Source organism: Tachyglossus aculeatus, unplaced genomic scaffold, assembly GCF_015852505.1.
Source record: "Tachyglossus aculeatus isolate mTacAcu1 unplaced genomic scaffold, mTacAcu1.pri SUPER_30, whole genome shotgun sequence".
Lineage (NCBI taxonomy): Eukaryota > Metazoa > Chordata > Mammalia > Monotremata > Tachyglossidae > Tachyglossus > Tachyglossus aculeatus.
In genome coordinates this window covers 1,804,975-1,820,134 of record NW_024044837.1, presented here as the reverse complement: position 1 = coordinate 1,820,134, position 15,160 = coordinate 1,804,975, and the positions used below count along the sequence as shown (strand labels likewise).

Sequence of the window (15,160 nt, the reverse complement as noted above, 5' to 3'; positions counted from 1 at the left end):
TCAACAAAAGCCTCTCAACAACAGATGATTTCCAAACCAACATCATAGACCCTGATCTCTCTCCATTTTTGCAGTCTCGTATTACCTCCTCCTTCTGGACATCACTACTTGGATGTTCCTCCGACACCACAAAATCAACGTGTCCCAAACCATACTCCTCATCTTTCTTCCCAAATCCTTTCTTCTGTCAGATTTCCCATCACCTGCAACGTGGACATTATCCTCAATAACTCTCTCTCTTTCCACCAACGTATTCGATTAGTCACCAAATCCTATTCATTCTTTCTTCACAGCATCTTCAGAATACACTGTTTCTTCACCATCCAAACTGCCACCTTGCTGATCCAAGCACTTGTCATATCCCAACCCGACTATTGTATCTGCCTCCTCACTGACCTCACTGCATCCTATCTCTCCTTTCTCCAGCCCATACTTCCCTCATTTCCCATTTCTAAAACATGTATAAAAGCATGCCTCCCTACACCTCAAAGTCTTCCAACAGTTGTGCATTCCTTTCCACGTAAACAGAAACTCCTAACCATTGGTTTCAAGGCATTAAATAATCTCTCCCCCGACTATCCTCATTCTTCACCCACTATATCCCAACTTGCACACTTCACTCCTCTCAAGCCCTACCTACTCACTGTGCCTTGTTCTCCCCTCTCTTACCACGAACCTATTGCTCACATTCTCCCTTCTTCCTGGAACTCCCTCTCCCTACACATTCAGCAGGCCGCTTCTCTCCTCATTTTCTATCAATCAATAGTATTTATTGAGTGGTTACATTGTGTACAGAGCAGTGTACTAAGCATAGGGGCAGGTAAAGATAATTAGATCAGACACAGTCCCTCTCCCATGTGGGACTAACAGTCTAAGTAAGAGAGAGAACAGGTATTTAATCCTTATTTTACAGATGAGGGAACTGGGGCACAGAGAAATTAAGTGACTTGCCCAAGGTTAATCAAGTTTATTATTATTCAAGCTGGAGTTTATAATTATGCATATTCATTGGAGCACACTGAATATTAAGTGGTCAGTAGTTTTAGTCGCACTTGGGTTTTATGTGACCGTACTTGAACTGTGAGCCCTATGTAGGACAGGGACTGTGTCTGACTTGATTAACTTACCCCATGTAAAAACATACCCCACAGTAGCCCCATTCATGACACAATCACATTTCCAAAGAAGCTAACCTGGTGTGTCATGGGGTCTACCTATACTTTCCTTTCCTTTCCAAGAAAGTAGAAATAACAGGGTCCCAGCTACCAGGAGAAAGGATAATGGTCCCTAGGAGAAGAGAGTTTTCCTGCTGAACACTTTTTTCAGGGCCCATTTCATGTCTTTGTTCCTCAAGCTGTAGATAAAGGGGTTCAGCATAGGGGTGACCACCGTGTACATCACAGATGCTTTAGATCCCTTCTGGGATGAGTGGGTAGATGTGGGACTAAAATAGACCCCAAAACCAGTGCCGTAGAACAAGGAGACCACAGACAGGTGAGAGCCACAGGTGGAGAAAGCTTTGCCCCTTCCCCTGGCAGACGGGATTCTCAGTATGGTGGAGACGATGCGACTGTACGAGAACAGGAGTCCAGCGAAGGGAACCACACACAGAACTACTGTCAAAATCAACACAGCTGTGTCATTAATGAGGGTGTCAGTGCAGGATAGCTTCAGGACCTGATTAAGTTCACAGAAGAAGTGATGGATTTCATTGTCAGCACAGAAGGATAATGGAACCACCAATAGGGTGTGTGTCAGGGCCTGGAGAATACTGAGACTCCAGGACCCAGCAACCATCAGCACACAGAGCCATGGGCTCATGATGGTGGTATAGTGGAGGGGGTGGCATATGGCCACGTAGCGGTCATAAGCCATCCCGGTGAGGAGAAAGTTGTCCAGACCTCCAAACAGAATGAAGAAAAACATTTGCGCCAGGCAGCCAGCGTAGGTTATGGATTTACTGTGGGTCTGGATGTTCACCAGCATCTTGGGGACCGTGGTGGATAGTAGACAGATGTCGGCCAGGGAGAGGTTGCTGAGGAAGATGTACATGGGGGTGTGCAGGTGTGGGTCAGAGCCAATTGCCAGGACAATGAGCAGGCTCCCCAGGACCCCGAGAAGGTACATCCAGAGAAAAAGCAAGAAGAGGAGCTGCCGCTGCTCCATCCGGTCAGTCAGTCCCAGAAGGAGGAATTCCGGGATGCCGGTTTGGTTTCCTCTCTCCATGGGGCCTGTGAATCTGCTGGGGAGATTTCAAATAGTATCATTATTTAGCCCAAATCTTGCCTCGATTGAGATGGTGAGGGGAACGAATGAGCAGTGTAATCTGAGAAGAAGATGTGGTTGTTGGGGAACCATCACCGTGCCCTCTCCTACCACACCTCGATTCTCTCCATCTACAACCCAGCCCACATACTTAACTCCTCTAGTGCTAACCTTCTCTCTGTGTCTTAATCTCACCTGTCTCGCCGCTGATCCCTGGCCCACATCCTGCCTCTGACCTGGAACACCCTCCCTCCTCAAGTCCTACAGATCATTACTCTCCCCCTCGACCTTCATACCCTTATTGAAGGTGCATCTCCTCCAAGAGGCCTTCCCTGACTAAGCCCCATTTAATTTTTCATCTCCCCCTCCCTTCTGTGTTACCCTGTCTTGCTCCTTTTGCTCTTTTCCGCTCCCAGCCCTACAGCACTTATGTACATATCTGTAATTTTATTTATTTGCACTGATGTCTGTCCCTCACATCTCTAGACTGTAAGCTTGTTGAGGGCAGCAATTGTCACTGTTTATGGTTGTATTGTACTTTCCCAAGCACTTAGGACAGTGTTCTGCATACAGTAAGCGCTCAATAAATATGGCTGAATTGAACTGAATTGAATTGAATCGAATTCCAGTAGAGCCTTGAGGACACCTCCTTCTTGGCTCACATTCTGTAACTTCCTTGGGAGAGACAGAAATGGCCAGAATGGGAGAAGCAGCAAGTACTAATGAGAGAAGATAAGCAAGATTACAGCAGAAGGAGGCTGTGTGGTCATGGATCAACGGTAAGGAATGAATGTGTCCCTTGCCAACTTCACTACGCTTACCTCTGACCCTCCTTTATTTTTAGACTGTGAACCCCTAGTGGGTCAGGTACAGTGTCTGAAATACCATCTTTGTTCCTTTCTCTAGTGCTTAGGGCAGTGCTTGGTATACAGTACCTTTACCTTGGTAGCACACAGTCTTTATTGATCATCTACTATGTATAGGGAACTGTACGAGGGCTTGAAAATCCACAATAGAAGTAGGAGACCTGAGATCAAAGATCTTATAATGTAATAGGAATAATAATAGTAATGATAACAATAATAGTAATTATAATCATGGTATTTATTAAGAGTTTACTATGCACCAAGCACTGCCCTAAGACCTGTGGTAGATACAGTATATCAGGTTGGACACAGTTTGTAGCCCAAGAAAGGCTCACAATCCATGTAGGTTGGAGAGCAGGTATTGAACCCCCATTTTACAGATGAGGAAACTGAGGCACAGAGTACTTAATTGACTTGTCCCAGGCCACACAGCAGGCAAGCGGCAGAGCTGGGATTACAACCCAGGTCCTCTGACTCGCAGAGCCATGCCACGCTGCTTCCTCTAAGGATACGTTTCCGTTCAGGATTGAACTGGGGAACTTTCCTGAAAACCGCTACATTTCAGAAACCCGCAGTGGGACGGGCTCCCATTGTATGTACATTCTATGGGAGCAGAAATAAAAACATAGATACAACAGGCAAAGATGAATAAATAGTTGGAATATACAAATCAATATATAAGTGCTAAGGGTGATGAATTGGAGGACAGAACCAGGGGGGGTGATCATTGGTCAGGGGATGCCTGACCTGGTTTTACATGGCGTTTTGAAGAGGGGAGGGGTGAGGTTTGATAGATTTGAGGAAGGAGGGAGTTCCATGCAGTGGGGTGGGTGAGAACAATGGGTCAGATTCAAGAACAAAGGACAACAAGAAAGTGAGCTTGAGAGGATTGGAGAGTGTGAGCTGGGATGCAGTGGGAAAAAGAAAGGGAAGATAAGGAGATGGGTAGTGGAGAGTACCATGACTTTAGAGTGTAAACTCTTCGCTAGACTGTAAATTCATTCTGGGTAGGGAACGTGCTTGCTGATTGTGTTGTATTGTACCATCTCAACCTCTTACTACAGTGCTCTGCACCTAGTAAGCTCTCAATAAATACCATTGATTGATTGATGATGTAAGGTCCAGCATTATCAATTATGATACAGTAATGAGACCTCAAAGTCATCATTGACTGTTGTTTTAAATCACAGATCCTTTGTACAATAGTAGACCAAAGGCCAAGGGAGGGTTGGGTTTCATCGAGAAGGGATTAAAAAACAATTGCAAACTTCTGCCACCATATGAAACCATAAAACACCAGCCCTTGCAATACTGCACACGGTTCTCATTGCCATGTCTCAGGAAGGACAGAATTGAGTTGGATAATAATAATGATGCTATTTGTTAAGTGTTTACCATGTGCCAGGCACTAAGGTACGGAGAAGGGCAACCAAGATGATCGTGAGGATGGAATGGCTTCCTTAAAAGGACAGACTGAAAGAGACATAGGTTGAGAGGGGATAGTATTGAAGTCTACAAAATCGGGAAGGACTTGAACAAGGTACACATGAAATTGTTGTTCCCCAAATCCCATAGTACCAGAAGAAGGGAAACCCATTAAAAGTTAAAGGGAGTGATTCAGAACAGACGAAAGGAAACACATCTCCCTCCAAGTGGATTACAAGTTTGGGATGTGTTACCCCCCAGAAGTTGAGCAGCCAAAACTATCAGCAAGTTCAAGAAAGATTTGCATTTATTCATGGATGAGCATGCCATGATGGGCCACTAGCAGAAATTTAGGGCTGTTAGATGGTTCATTCTTAACTCTGACGTTTGCTATCAAGAAGGGCAGCCACCCCATGGCTCCTCCAACTTTTGGGTTTCCACTGGTAGAGACAGAATGCTGAGCTGGAGAGACCATAGTTCTGATCCAGTAATAGCATTTCTTTTGTTCTTATTTGCTCCCCCTTTCTCTTTGCTCTCACTGCCCCATATCAATCAATCAGCGGTATCTATTGAGCGTTTACTGTGTGCAGAACCACGTACAAAGTGCTTGGGAGAGTACGCTATGTTACCGTCTAGAGGGGGGACAGTCATTAAAATAAATTGTGGATATACACATGAGTTCTGGAGGGCTGAGGGTGGGGTGAATATCAAATGCTTAATAATAATAATAATTATTATTATTATTATGGTTTTTGTTAAGTGCTTACTATGTGCTAAGCACTGTTCAAAGCGCTGGGGTAAATACAAGGTAATCAAATTGTCCCACGTGGGGCTCACAATCTCAATCCCCATTTTACAGATGAGGTAACTGAGGCACAGAAAAGTTAAATGACTTGCCCGAGGTCACACAGCTGACAAGTGGCAAAATTGCCAAGTGACAAGTGAGAAGCACCGTGGCTGAGTGGAAAGAGCCCGGGCTTTGGAGTCAGAGGTCACGGGTTCAAATTCCTGCTCTGCCAATTGTCAGCTGTGTGACGACTATTTTTCCTACTTTGCTGTGTGACCTTGGGCAAGTCACTTCACTCCTCCGGGCCTCGGTTCCCTCATCTGTAAAATGGGGATTAAGACTGTGAGCCCCACGTGGGAACACCCGATCACCTTGTATCCTCCCCAACGCTTGTTCCGCAGAACCTGCCCTTGTGCCTGTCTCACCATCCCTCCCAGACTCCGTCCTTTCCTTCCCTCATCTTTTCCTTCTACCCTCCTTGTCTCTCTCCCTGCCTCATCTACCCGTCTCCCTCCACTGCTCTTCCCATCTCTGCTGGCAGACTTAGTCTGTCCCTTTACTAGGTTCAAGAGCAACTTGGACATATTTGTGGGTGAGAGGATCACAACAGAGAGGGATAGTTAGGGATGATAGGGAGAAGAGTTAGAATGTTCAGGAAGAATGACAGGGTACATGGATGGTGACATGGGATTGGTTAAGAGAAAAGTGTGGGATGGGACAAGGAACTCCCTGTCTCGGGGGACAGTCAACAGCCAGTTCTTCCGAGCATCTTTGGTGCCTATAGTGAGACACAGATTTCTGAGTTGGATGGACCGTGAGTCTCACTCAGTAGGACATTTCTTATGTTAGAATCAATCCCTCTATCTGACAGACACACACACAAACACACCCATGGGAAGCAGTGTGGCTCGGTGAAAGAGCACGGGCTTTGGAGTCAGAGGTCAGGGGTTCAAATCCCAGCTCCACAAATTATCAGCTGTGTGACTTTGGGCAAGTCACTTAACTTCTCTGTGCCTCAGTTACCTCATCTGTAAAATGGGGATTAAGACTGTGAGCCCCCCGTGGGACAACCTGATCACCTTGTAACCTCCCCAGCACTTAGAACAGTGCTTTGCACATAGTAAGTACTTAATATATGCCATCATTATCATTATTATTATTACCCACCCCTCTTTGCTTGAATAGCCCCTTGTCTCCAAATTTTACCAGCAGAGCAGCTACCTTGGGATGGGAAGTGTTTCCTGGGAGGCAGTTAGGGGGAGTTACATGTCTGTAAATGCATAAACAAGGATCCTGCCCTCTCCTTCTCCTACATCCTGGGGTATTTTCCCCCCACCCCCAAACACACAATACGCACACAAACACACTCCACACTGCCCATCCACTCACCATATTTGTGGCTAGGGAAAGGAGGGTAGAGCATGCAGCGAGGAGAGGAGGGGGCTGTAGAGGGATTTTCCTTACCGCCCGCTGGCTAGTCTTGGTCCCTGTCTGTGTCGGGAATGTGAATTAGATACCTGACCCTGCCAGACTGCAGGGTGGCCACATGTAGATCTGTTACTGTCGGGAGGACTATCAGGCACCAGGGCTGGATAAGAGAGATTCTGGGACCATCAGACCCAGTTGGCAGTCAGTTGGAAGGTCGGTGCCGGTCCAGGGCTCTGTCCCCACGGGGTCGGGCTCCTCTGTTTTCCCTTGTCTAGTCTGAATGGCAGCCTGAGTGTGAAGGGGAAGAGGGACATGGGGCTGCTAGGGCGGCTGGGGCTCTGGGCAGGAGCACTGCATTCTCACCCACGGGTGGGGGAAGTGCGGGTGGGAGCAGGGCTCATGGTGGGGCTATTTGCAGAAGTCTCCGGGCCCCTGGGGCCCCCAGCTTGTGGATCTCTGAGCTCCTTGTTAGAGCCCGGCCCCTCTGGGCTCTGCTGAAGAAGACGTTCCTGGGATTGTTGATCAAGTTCAGGGAGGGTGAAAACTCCCTGGTCTTATCACAACGCTTAGCCCAGAGTAAGCACTTTATAAATACTATTAGAACTGCTATCATTATTTTCGAATTATTATTCCTGGGGACAGGGCCTGGCTGCTCCCCTTATAGAAGGGATAGTTTCTCCACAGGCCATGGTCACCTTGTATGTCCTGGCCATCTATCACTGGGTCTCCAGGACTAGCATCTCTCAGACAAGCATGCCTTACTGCATGATTCTAGGGACAGACTGGGTCTCTGACCCTTTGTGCAAGGGAAAGCCAGTCAGCAGGATGCTTATCCCATTTTTTCTGGTGCCCATATCATGTCACTGCAGCTACTAGCCTGGATCCGGTGGACCTAGGATAGAATCAATCAATTGATGGTATTTATTGAATATTTACTGTGTACAGAGAACTACACAAAGTGCTTGGGAGAGTGCAATACAACAGAGTTGGTAGACAGGATCCCTCCCCAAAAGGAGCTTACAACCTAGAGGGGGAGACAGATATTAATATAGAAATAAATTATGGCTATGTACCCAAGTGCTGTCAGAAGTCTGACCTGGTAGACTGAGCAGAATCACTAGTCACCTGAGAACCATATTGTAGATGGCATGAACCTTGCCCTCAAGTACCTTACAATATAATGAGAATGACAAAAATAAAATAAATGATAAAGAAGATAAAGAAGTTCTCAAATAGTCAAGCACCTACATCATTAGGTACAACAGGCAATCACATCATGGTAAGAATCAGTATAGGCTCTGTGTAATAGCTACCCATTCATCTTTACCACCAGCAGAAACTTCTGTTTATTGGCACTCTGTATTATCACAAGAACTTACTTCAGTGCTCTGCACACAGTAAGTGCTCAAAAAATGGATTGATCAACTGACTAGCACTCTGTCATCTGTCTCCTCTCACAAAAGTGTGAAGAGAGGTTGTGAATGAAAAAGTGCTAAGATGGTAGCAAGGAGGATAGGACCTGGGGAGAAGGAACGTTCACTGAGGAAGACCTCCTGGAGAAGTTGGGGCTTCAGAAAGGATTGGAAGATGGGGAGAGTTGTGGTCTGGAGGATTTGAAGGACAGAGAAGTTCCAAGTAAGAGGAAAGGCATGAGTGAGGGATCTGAGGTGGGAGAAACAAGCACTAAGCACAGTGAGAAGGTGAACTTTGAAAGAATGGAGAACGTGAGCTGGCATTTAGTGGGAGAAGAGAGTGGATGGGTAATAAGGAGAAGGATGATAGAGTGCTAAGCATTTGATCAATCCATTTTTGATCAGCCATTGTGATTGGCTACACCCTTGACCCCTGACTGTTTCCAGTGCTGGACCGGAGGTTCTTTATTAAGATGTTGAATAGTGGGAAAGGCTACCATGAAGGCTCAGGGAATGCAAGTTGGGTCATTCGCTCTAAAGTGGAACGAAAGGTTGGGGACAAACATTATATTATGTGTTCAGGCTAATATTAGGCCTGGCAGGGGCTCAGGCGATTTTCCTCCGTGGAGTCCAAACAAGAATTTGCCTAGAGCACAAGCTTGTCACTTGACCTAAATGTTGCATTTGTGGGTTGGGCCATCACACATTCACAGGGAGAGCATCAGAATCAGCATTAGAGTAAACCGTTTGGCAAAGAGGGCTGGGCCCACTCCAGTGAGGGATCCTCCCGGCCCCCAACGGGAACCCCAGGACACTGATAGAGGCTGGGAGTCCACCGTAGTCACATCCACTCACCAATATGAGCTAAGTATATTTTACTGAGTCTTAGTAGAACCATTAGGGTGCACCCTCAGGTGCCCCAAGCAATACATCCCAATAAGATAACACAATCCCAAACACCTTCCATGCCATTGGTTGACTGGTTGCTGAAGTAAGAACTTTCCTGCAGGCATCCCTGGGTCAGGGCTACAGGTTCAGAGACTTTTCACTAGGTGGTGATGACTCAGGAATCACTGACACAGGAACAGTCCTCTGTACGTGGTCTTAGAACAGTGCGGCCCAAACTCTCCACCAGATGATGTGTGCTCTAGGAACGGAAGCCAGGCCTTGAGGATCAATCCTTCTGCTACCCTAGACAAGAGAGGGCCCCTCGCTGGGCTGAGGTTGGCCCCTTTAACCTGGACCCACAATGGTAATAGGCCCCTTGGAATGATGCAACAGTAAAAAAAAAAACCCTGCCCTCAAGTACCTTAAAATCGAATTAGGCATTGAGATTCTAATTGTACATGTTTTTTTTTTTTCAAGAACATCTACAATTGCAAGTTAAGGGAACAAATTGTACCTGCAAAGGCCCCAGAAAGAGGCAGCAGGGAAATCGACCAGGCTATCACTAGCTACCCAGCTGTACACTAATCCTATGACTCAGGGCAGGTGGGTTGCTATCTCTCGGGGGACACCAAATTGTTACAATCTTAAGTACAGTATCTTGTACTCAGAGCCACTTAATAAATAAACATTCATTCAATAGTATTGATTGAGCACTTACTGTGTGCAGAGCACTGTACTAAGCGCTTGGGAAGTACAAGTTGGCAACCTATAGAGACGGTCCCTACCCAACAATGGGCTCACAGTCTAGAACATGATATGACAATGATGTTCCTTCGTAGTGGACCACCTGTCAATAGGAAAACTAACTCAACATATAACTAACTCCCCTTTTAGACTGTAAGCTCCTTGTGGGCAGGGAATGTGTCTACCAGCTCTGTATTGTACCTCCTAAGCACTTATTACTGTGCCCTGCACAAAATAAATGCTCAGTAAATACCATCTATTGATTGATAACACAAATGGTATGTGATCTGTTGATGTTGGCTGACTGGCATGGGAAAGATGCAGGAATTTAACCCCCAGGTGAATTCATCACAGCTTAAAGCCTTGAAGATTTCAAGAAGTGAGGATCAGAATTTATGTGAATATATGCTTCCTGCTGACAAGTTTTTTCAGGGCCCCTTTCATGTCCTCGTTCCTCAGGCTGTAGATGAAGGGGTTCAACATAGGGGTGACCACAGTGTACATCACGGATGCTATCGAGCCCAGCCGGGATGTTTGATTAGATGTGGGACAGAGATAGGTCCCAAGAAAGGTGCTGTAGAATAAGGAGACCACCGACAGGTGAGATCCACATGTGCTGAAAGCTTTATACCTTCCCTTGGCAGATGGGACTGTCAATATGGTGGAGACAATACGTGTGTAAGAGAACAGAAGCCCGGTGAGGGGAATTATACCCAGCCCTATTGAGGAGACGAATATCACCACTTCATTGATGAAGATGTTGGAACAGGAAAGCCTTAGGACCTGGTAAAGGTCACAGAAGAAGTGAAGGATTTCATGATTGGAACAGAAAGATAAGCGACCCACCAACAGGGTGTGTATCAGGGCATGGAGAGAACTGACAGTCGCGGCCCCAGCAACCACCAGGGCACAGAGCCGTGGGCTCATGATTGTGGTGTAGTGGAGGGGGTGGCATATAGCCAAGTAGCGGTCATAAGCCATCCCAGTGAGGAGAAAATGGTCCAGACCTATTAAAAAGGCAAAAAAAAATAGATTTGTGTTAAGCATCCAATATAAGATATGGATTTATCCTGGGTCTGGATGCCGACCAACATCTTGGGGATGGTGGTGGATAACAGGAAGACGTCGGCCAGGGAAAGGTTGGTGAGGAAGAAGTACATGGGGGTGTGCAGGTGCGTGTTGGAGCTGATGGCCAGGATGATGAGCAAACTCCCCAGGACCCCGAGCAGGTACATCCAGAGGAATAGCACGAACAGGGGCTGATGCTGCTCTGCCCAGCCGGAGAGTCCCAGGAGGAGGAATCCCGAGACACTGGTTTGGTTTCCTTTCTCCATGGGGCCGGAAGATCTGCTGGGAGAGACAAGACAGGGGAATGTGACCATGGAGCACTTCCAGTCCAATTCTACCCCAAAGGGGGTCTAGGGGCATGCAAGGACAGCTGGCATAAGTTGTGAAGTGAAGTCCTTTGTTCTTGGTTCAGATTGGGAAGTAGTTGAACTCCATGAAAAGGCCAGTCTAATCTTTCCATAGACTTCTGACCCAGATGGGATGACGTGGGCCGGGGGTCGATGGCGGGACAGGCGAGAGCGAGGTACAGTGAGGAGATTAGTGGTGGAGGAGCGGAGGGTGCGGGCTGGGCAGTAGAAGGAGAGAAGGGAGGTGAGGTAGGAGGGGGCGAGGTGATGGAGAGCCTTGAAGCCCAGGGTGAGGAGTTTCTGCCTGATGCGCAGATTGATCGGTAGTCATTGGAGGTTTTTGAGGAGGGGAGTAATATGTCCAGAGCGTTTCTGGACAAAGATAATCCGGGCAGCAGCATGAAGTATGGATTGAAGTGGAGAGAGACACGAGGATGGGAGATCAGAGAGAAGGCTAGTGCAGTATTCCAGACGGGATAGGATGAGAGCTTGAATTAGCAGGGTAGCGGTTTGGATGGAGAGGAAAGGGCGGATCTTGGCAATGTTGCGGAGCTGAGACCGGCAGGTTTTGGTGACGGCTTGGATGTGAGGGGTGAATGAGAGAGCGGAGTCGAGGATGACACCAAGGTCCTCAGTTCCAGTGACAGAAATACCATAAATGTGTCTGTGTCCTAACCAGACCGAAAATAGAATGCATCCTCTAGTTGGTAGAGATGGAAAACAACCATCATGTCTTAGTGAAAAGAACACAGGATGGGGATTTATGAAACCTGGATTCTAATCCCTTTAGAAAGCCTTTCCTGATTAATCTTTTATTTTCCCACCCTAGAATCCCACGCCACCTCATAACTGCCCTGTCACTCCTGCATTTCCTATTTGGACAATCACCTTCCCCTTACCCACCTCTAGTAGCACTTATGTACTGATCCTTAAACTCAGTTACTTCCCCCTACCTGAAATTTATTTTAATGCCTGTCTCCTCTGCTAGATCGTTAACTCCTTTTTAATGTGATTTGTTAAGCATTTATTATGTGCCAGGTACTGTACTAAACACTTGGGCATATGCAAGATGGCCAGTCCATGTCCCACATGGGGCTCACAGTCTTAAGACTCATTTTGCAGATGAGATAACTTCCTTGGCCCATAGTTCACCATTTAACAAATGCCAATAATAATAACTGGTATTTTTTAAGCACTTACTATGTGCCACACATGTACTAAACACCGGGGTAGATACAAGATAATGGGGCTGGACAAAGTCCCTGTCCCACATAGGGCTCCCTTTCTCAATCCCCATTGTACAGATGAAGTAACTGAGGCACACAGAAGTTAAGTGATTTTCCCCAGTTCACACAGCAGATACGTGGCAGAGTTGGAATTGGAATCCAGATCCTTCTAACTCCCAGACCTGTATTCCATCCCCTAGACCATGCTTCTTCTCAAGAATACCACAATTATTATTAGTAATCAGAGTCATGAAAAATGGCCAAGCACAAAGACATGATGGCCTATCCACTGACATCTACAAGCTGAGAGAGGACACCCTGCTTAAAGCTTACACAAGCTCTTTCTCAACATACAAGAAGTTGAGGTGATGCCACAGATCTTCAATGATGCCATCATCATCATCAAGAAGAAAGCCCGTTGTTGGGTAGGGACTGTCTCTATATGTTTCAGACTTGTACTTCCCAAGCGCTTAGTACAGTGCTCTGCACACAGTAAGTGCTCAATAAATATGATTGAATGAATGAATGAAAGGTAAAAGATTAGAGTGCTGCAGTTATCGAGGCGCCTCATTGTTCGTCATTACCAGCAAGATCCTAGTCACTCCCCTCTTCCCATTCACACTCAACACTCTCCCTCTCCCACATTTGTTTCAAAAGCATCCATTCACTGATCAGATCCTCCTGAGACAACCAGGCCCTGGTCTTCTCCTCTCAATCATCCAGACGTATTTCTTGAGCACTTACTCTGGGCAGAGTATGATATTAAGCACTTGGGAAAGTGCGGTACCATTAGCAGATATGATTCCTGCCCTCCAGGAGCTTACAGTCTAGTGGGAGGAGACAGACACTGAAATAACTTCTCTCCCCCTTCCTCACTATCCTTTGTTTTCCTTTAGGAATGGTGCTGGAGAGGCTGGTATCGCCAATTTCTAGTCCTAATTTATCCATAGTTTAGCAACTCCAAGAGGAATGGGAAGGGGGAATCAAGACAAGGAATTTTTATTCGTCAGGGCAGGTTACATTCTGATTCTGGAATACATTCCTTTCCTTCCTTACATACATTCTTCCACCATCCCCCCCAAACCAGCCTCACATAGTTATAATCAATCAATCATATTTACTGAGCATTTATTGTGTTCAAAACACCATTATTAAGCTTCTGGGGGAATACAATATAGCAGAGCTGGTAGATATGGTCCCTGTCCACAAAAAGCTTTGAGTCCAGAGATATGGTCTGGTTATATATTAATTGCTCAGACCACCTCCGAGTCACTCATTTCCCCCACCCCTGTCTCTTTTCTTCCACCCAAGCTGCCAGGATCGACGAGGTCCATGCCACAGCCTCTTCCTTCCTAGCTGATTCAAGGATGACAGTGTGTGTGGGTAAGGGACTTGCTCCCCAGGGTGGATCGGAGGGGTTACCGGGTCACCGAGTTGGGGAGGTGGTCACGTTTGTAGTTGACTCTGGCCTGTTTGAGCTACGTAAGCAGGTGCAAGCACCCTGAGCTTACTGCTCCTCTGATCCCCAATAACTTTGATCCCCTGGATTTCTAGTCGATTGAGAGGTACCACTGCTCAAAGCCCATTTTAAAGCCAGGTAAAATGGGTACTCACCTGGGGTGGCCAATTGGAAGGGGCCAAAGCTATTTGGGGACTGCCCCTTCACCGAAGCCTGCAGAGCAGAAAGAGCCAACGCTTCAAGTAGATCATCCTGTCTCTCTCCTGCCCAGACAAGACAGGTTTTTAGTGATCCAGGTAAGCCCAAAATTCAGGGCCCAGGGTAGACATTTTGCTTGCAGAAGCTCCCAGGGCCCATTGAAAATTGACTGTCCCAGGACTTCCAAATTGTCTGTACTCACCCGAGCACAGTAGATATACACCCAAACGGTTCAATGTTGGGACAGAGGGGCAAGAGTAAGGAAAGGTGAAGTTCCTGCAAGTACCACCATACCCCTGCAATTGCCCTGACTTTGCCAGTGGCAATGTCTGACAAGCATATGGGCTAGCACTTTCCTGGCATTAGGAGTAAAGAGCTCTTAGTGGAAGAGCAGAAGGGAGTAGCAACATTTTCCTTACTTTTTGCCGGTTGTTCAGGGTGCCAAAATGCACTGAGAATCGTAATCAGCTGGCCATTTCCTGGCTACTCTTCTTATGTTGACTCCTGGTCATCCAACACCGCAATGCGACTCAGTCTTAACCTGTGGCAGGGAAATGTCTGGGGAGCTTGTCCTACGACCATCAAGACTAGGTGGCAGGTCGGTCCCCCCATAGATGGTTCTAACCTGGAAGGTTGGTGCCGGCCTGGGGCCCTGTCCCGGAGGGGTTGGGCCCCTCAGTCGTCCTTCGTCTCCTCTGGACGGCAGTCTTAGCATGGAGGGGGATGAGGGATGTGGGGCTGCAGGGCCCCAGGCAGGAGCACTGTGTCCTCACCCTCAGGGGCAGTGCGGTTGGGAGAGTGGCTTGTGGCGGGACTACTTGCAGGAGGCTCTGGGCCCTTGGGAACTCCAGCTCGTGGCTCCCAGAGCTCCTTGTTAGAGGCAAACAAACACTCAGTATCTGGTTTCCCCCTCGACCTCTTTGGGCTGCTCTGAGGGAAACATCCCAGATAATTCTGACCATGGTGGAGAGGGCAATGAAATCTCCCTGGGGGCAAGGCCCTGCTTCTCCTTCATGGGTCAGGATCTCCTGAGTCCATCTGATCAGC

General features: G+C 47.2%; 1 protein-coding gene and 1 pseudogene across 1 annotated transcript; both read right to left on the bottom strand.

Annotated features, from left to right (window-relative positions):
* Positions 1-1,287: 1,287 nt before the first annotated feature.
* Positions 1,288-2,226, bottom strand: LOC119921811 (olfactory receptor 7A10-like). The gene has a single exon (XM_038741839.1). It carries the CDS (start codon positions 2,224-2,226, stop codon positions 1,288-1,290), a length of 939 nt encoding a protein of 312 aa, XP_038597767.1.
* Positions 2,227-10,208: 7,982 nt separating this feature from the next.
* On the bottom strand, positions 10,209-11,149 carry LOC119921806 (annotated as a pseudogene).
* Between the last annotated feature and the right edge of the window lie 4,011 nt (positions 11,150-15,160).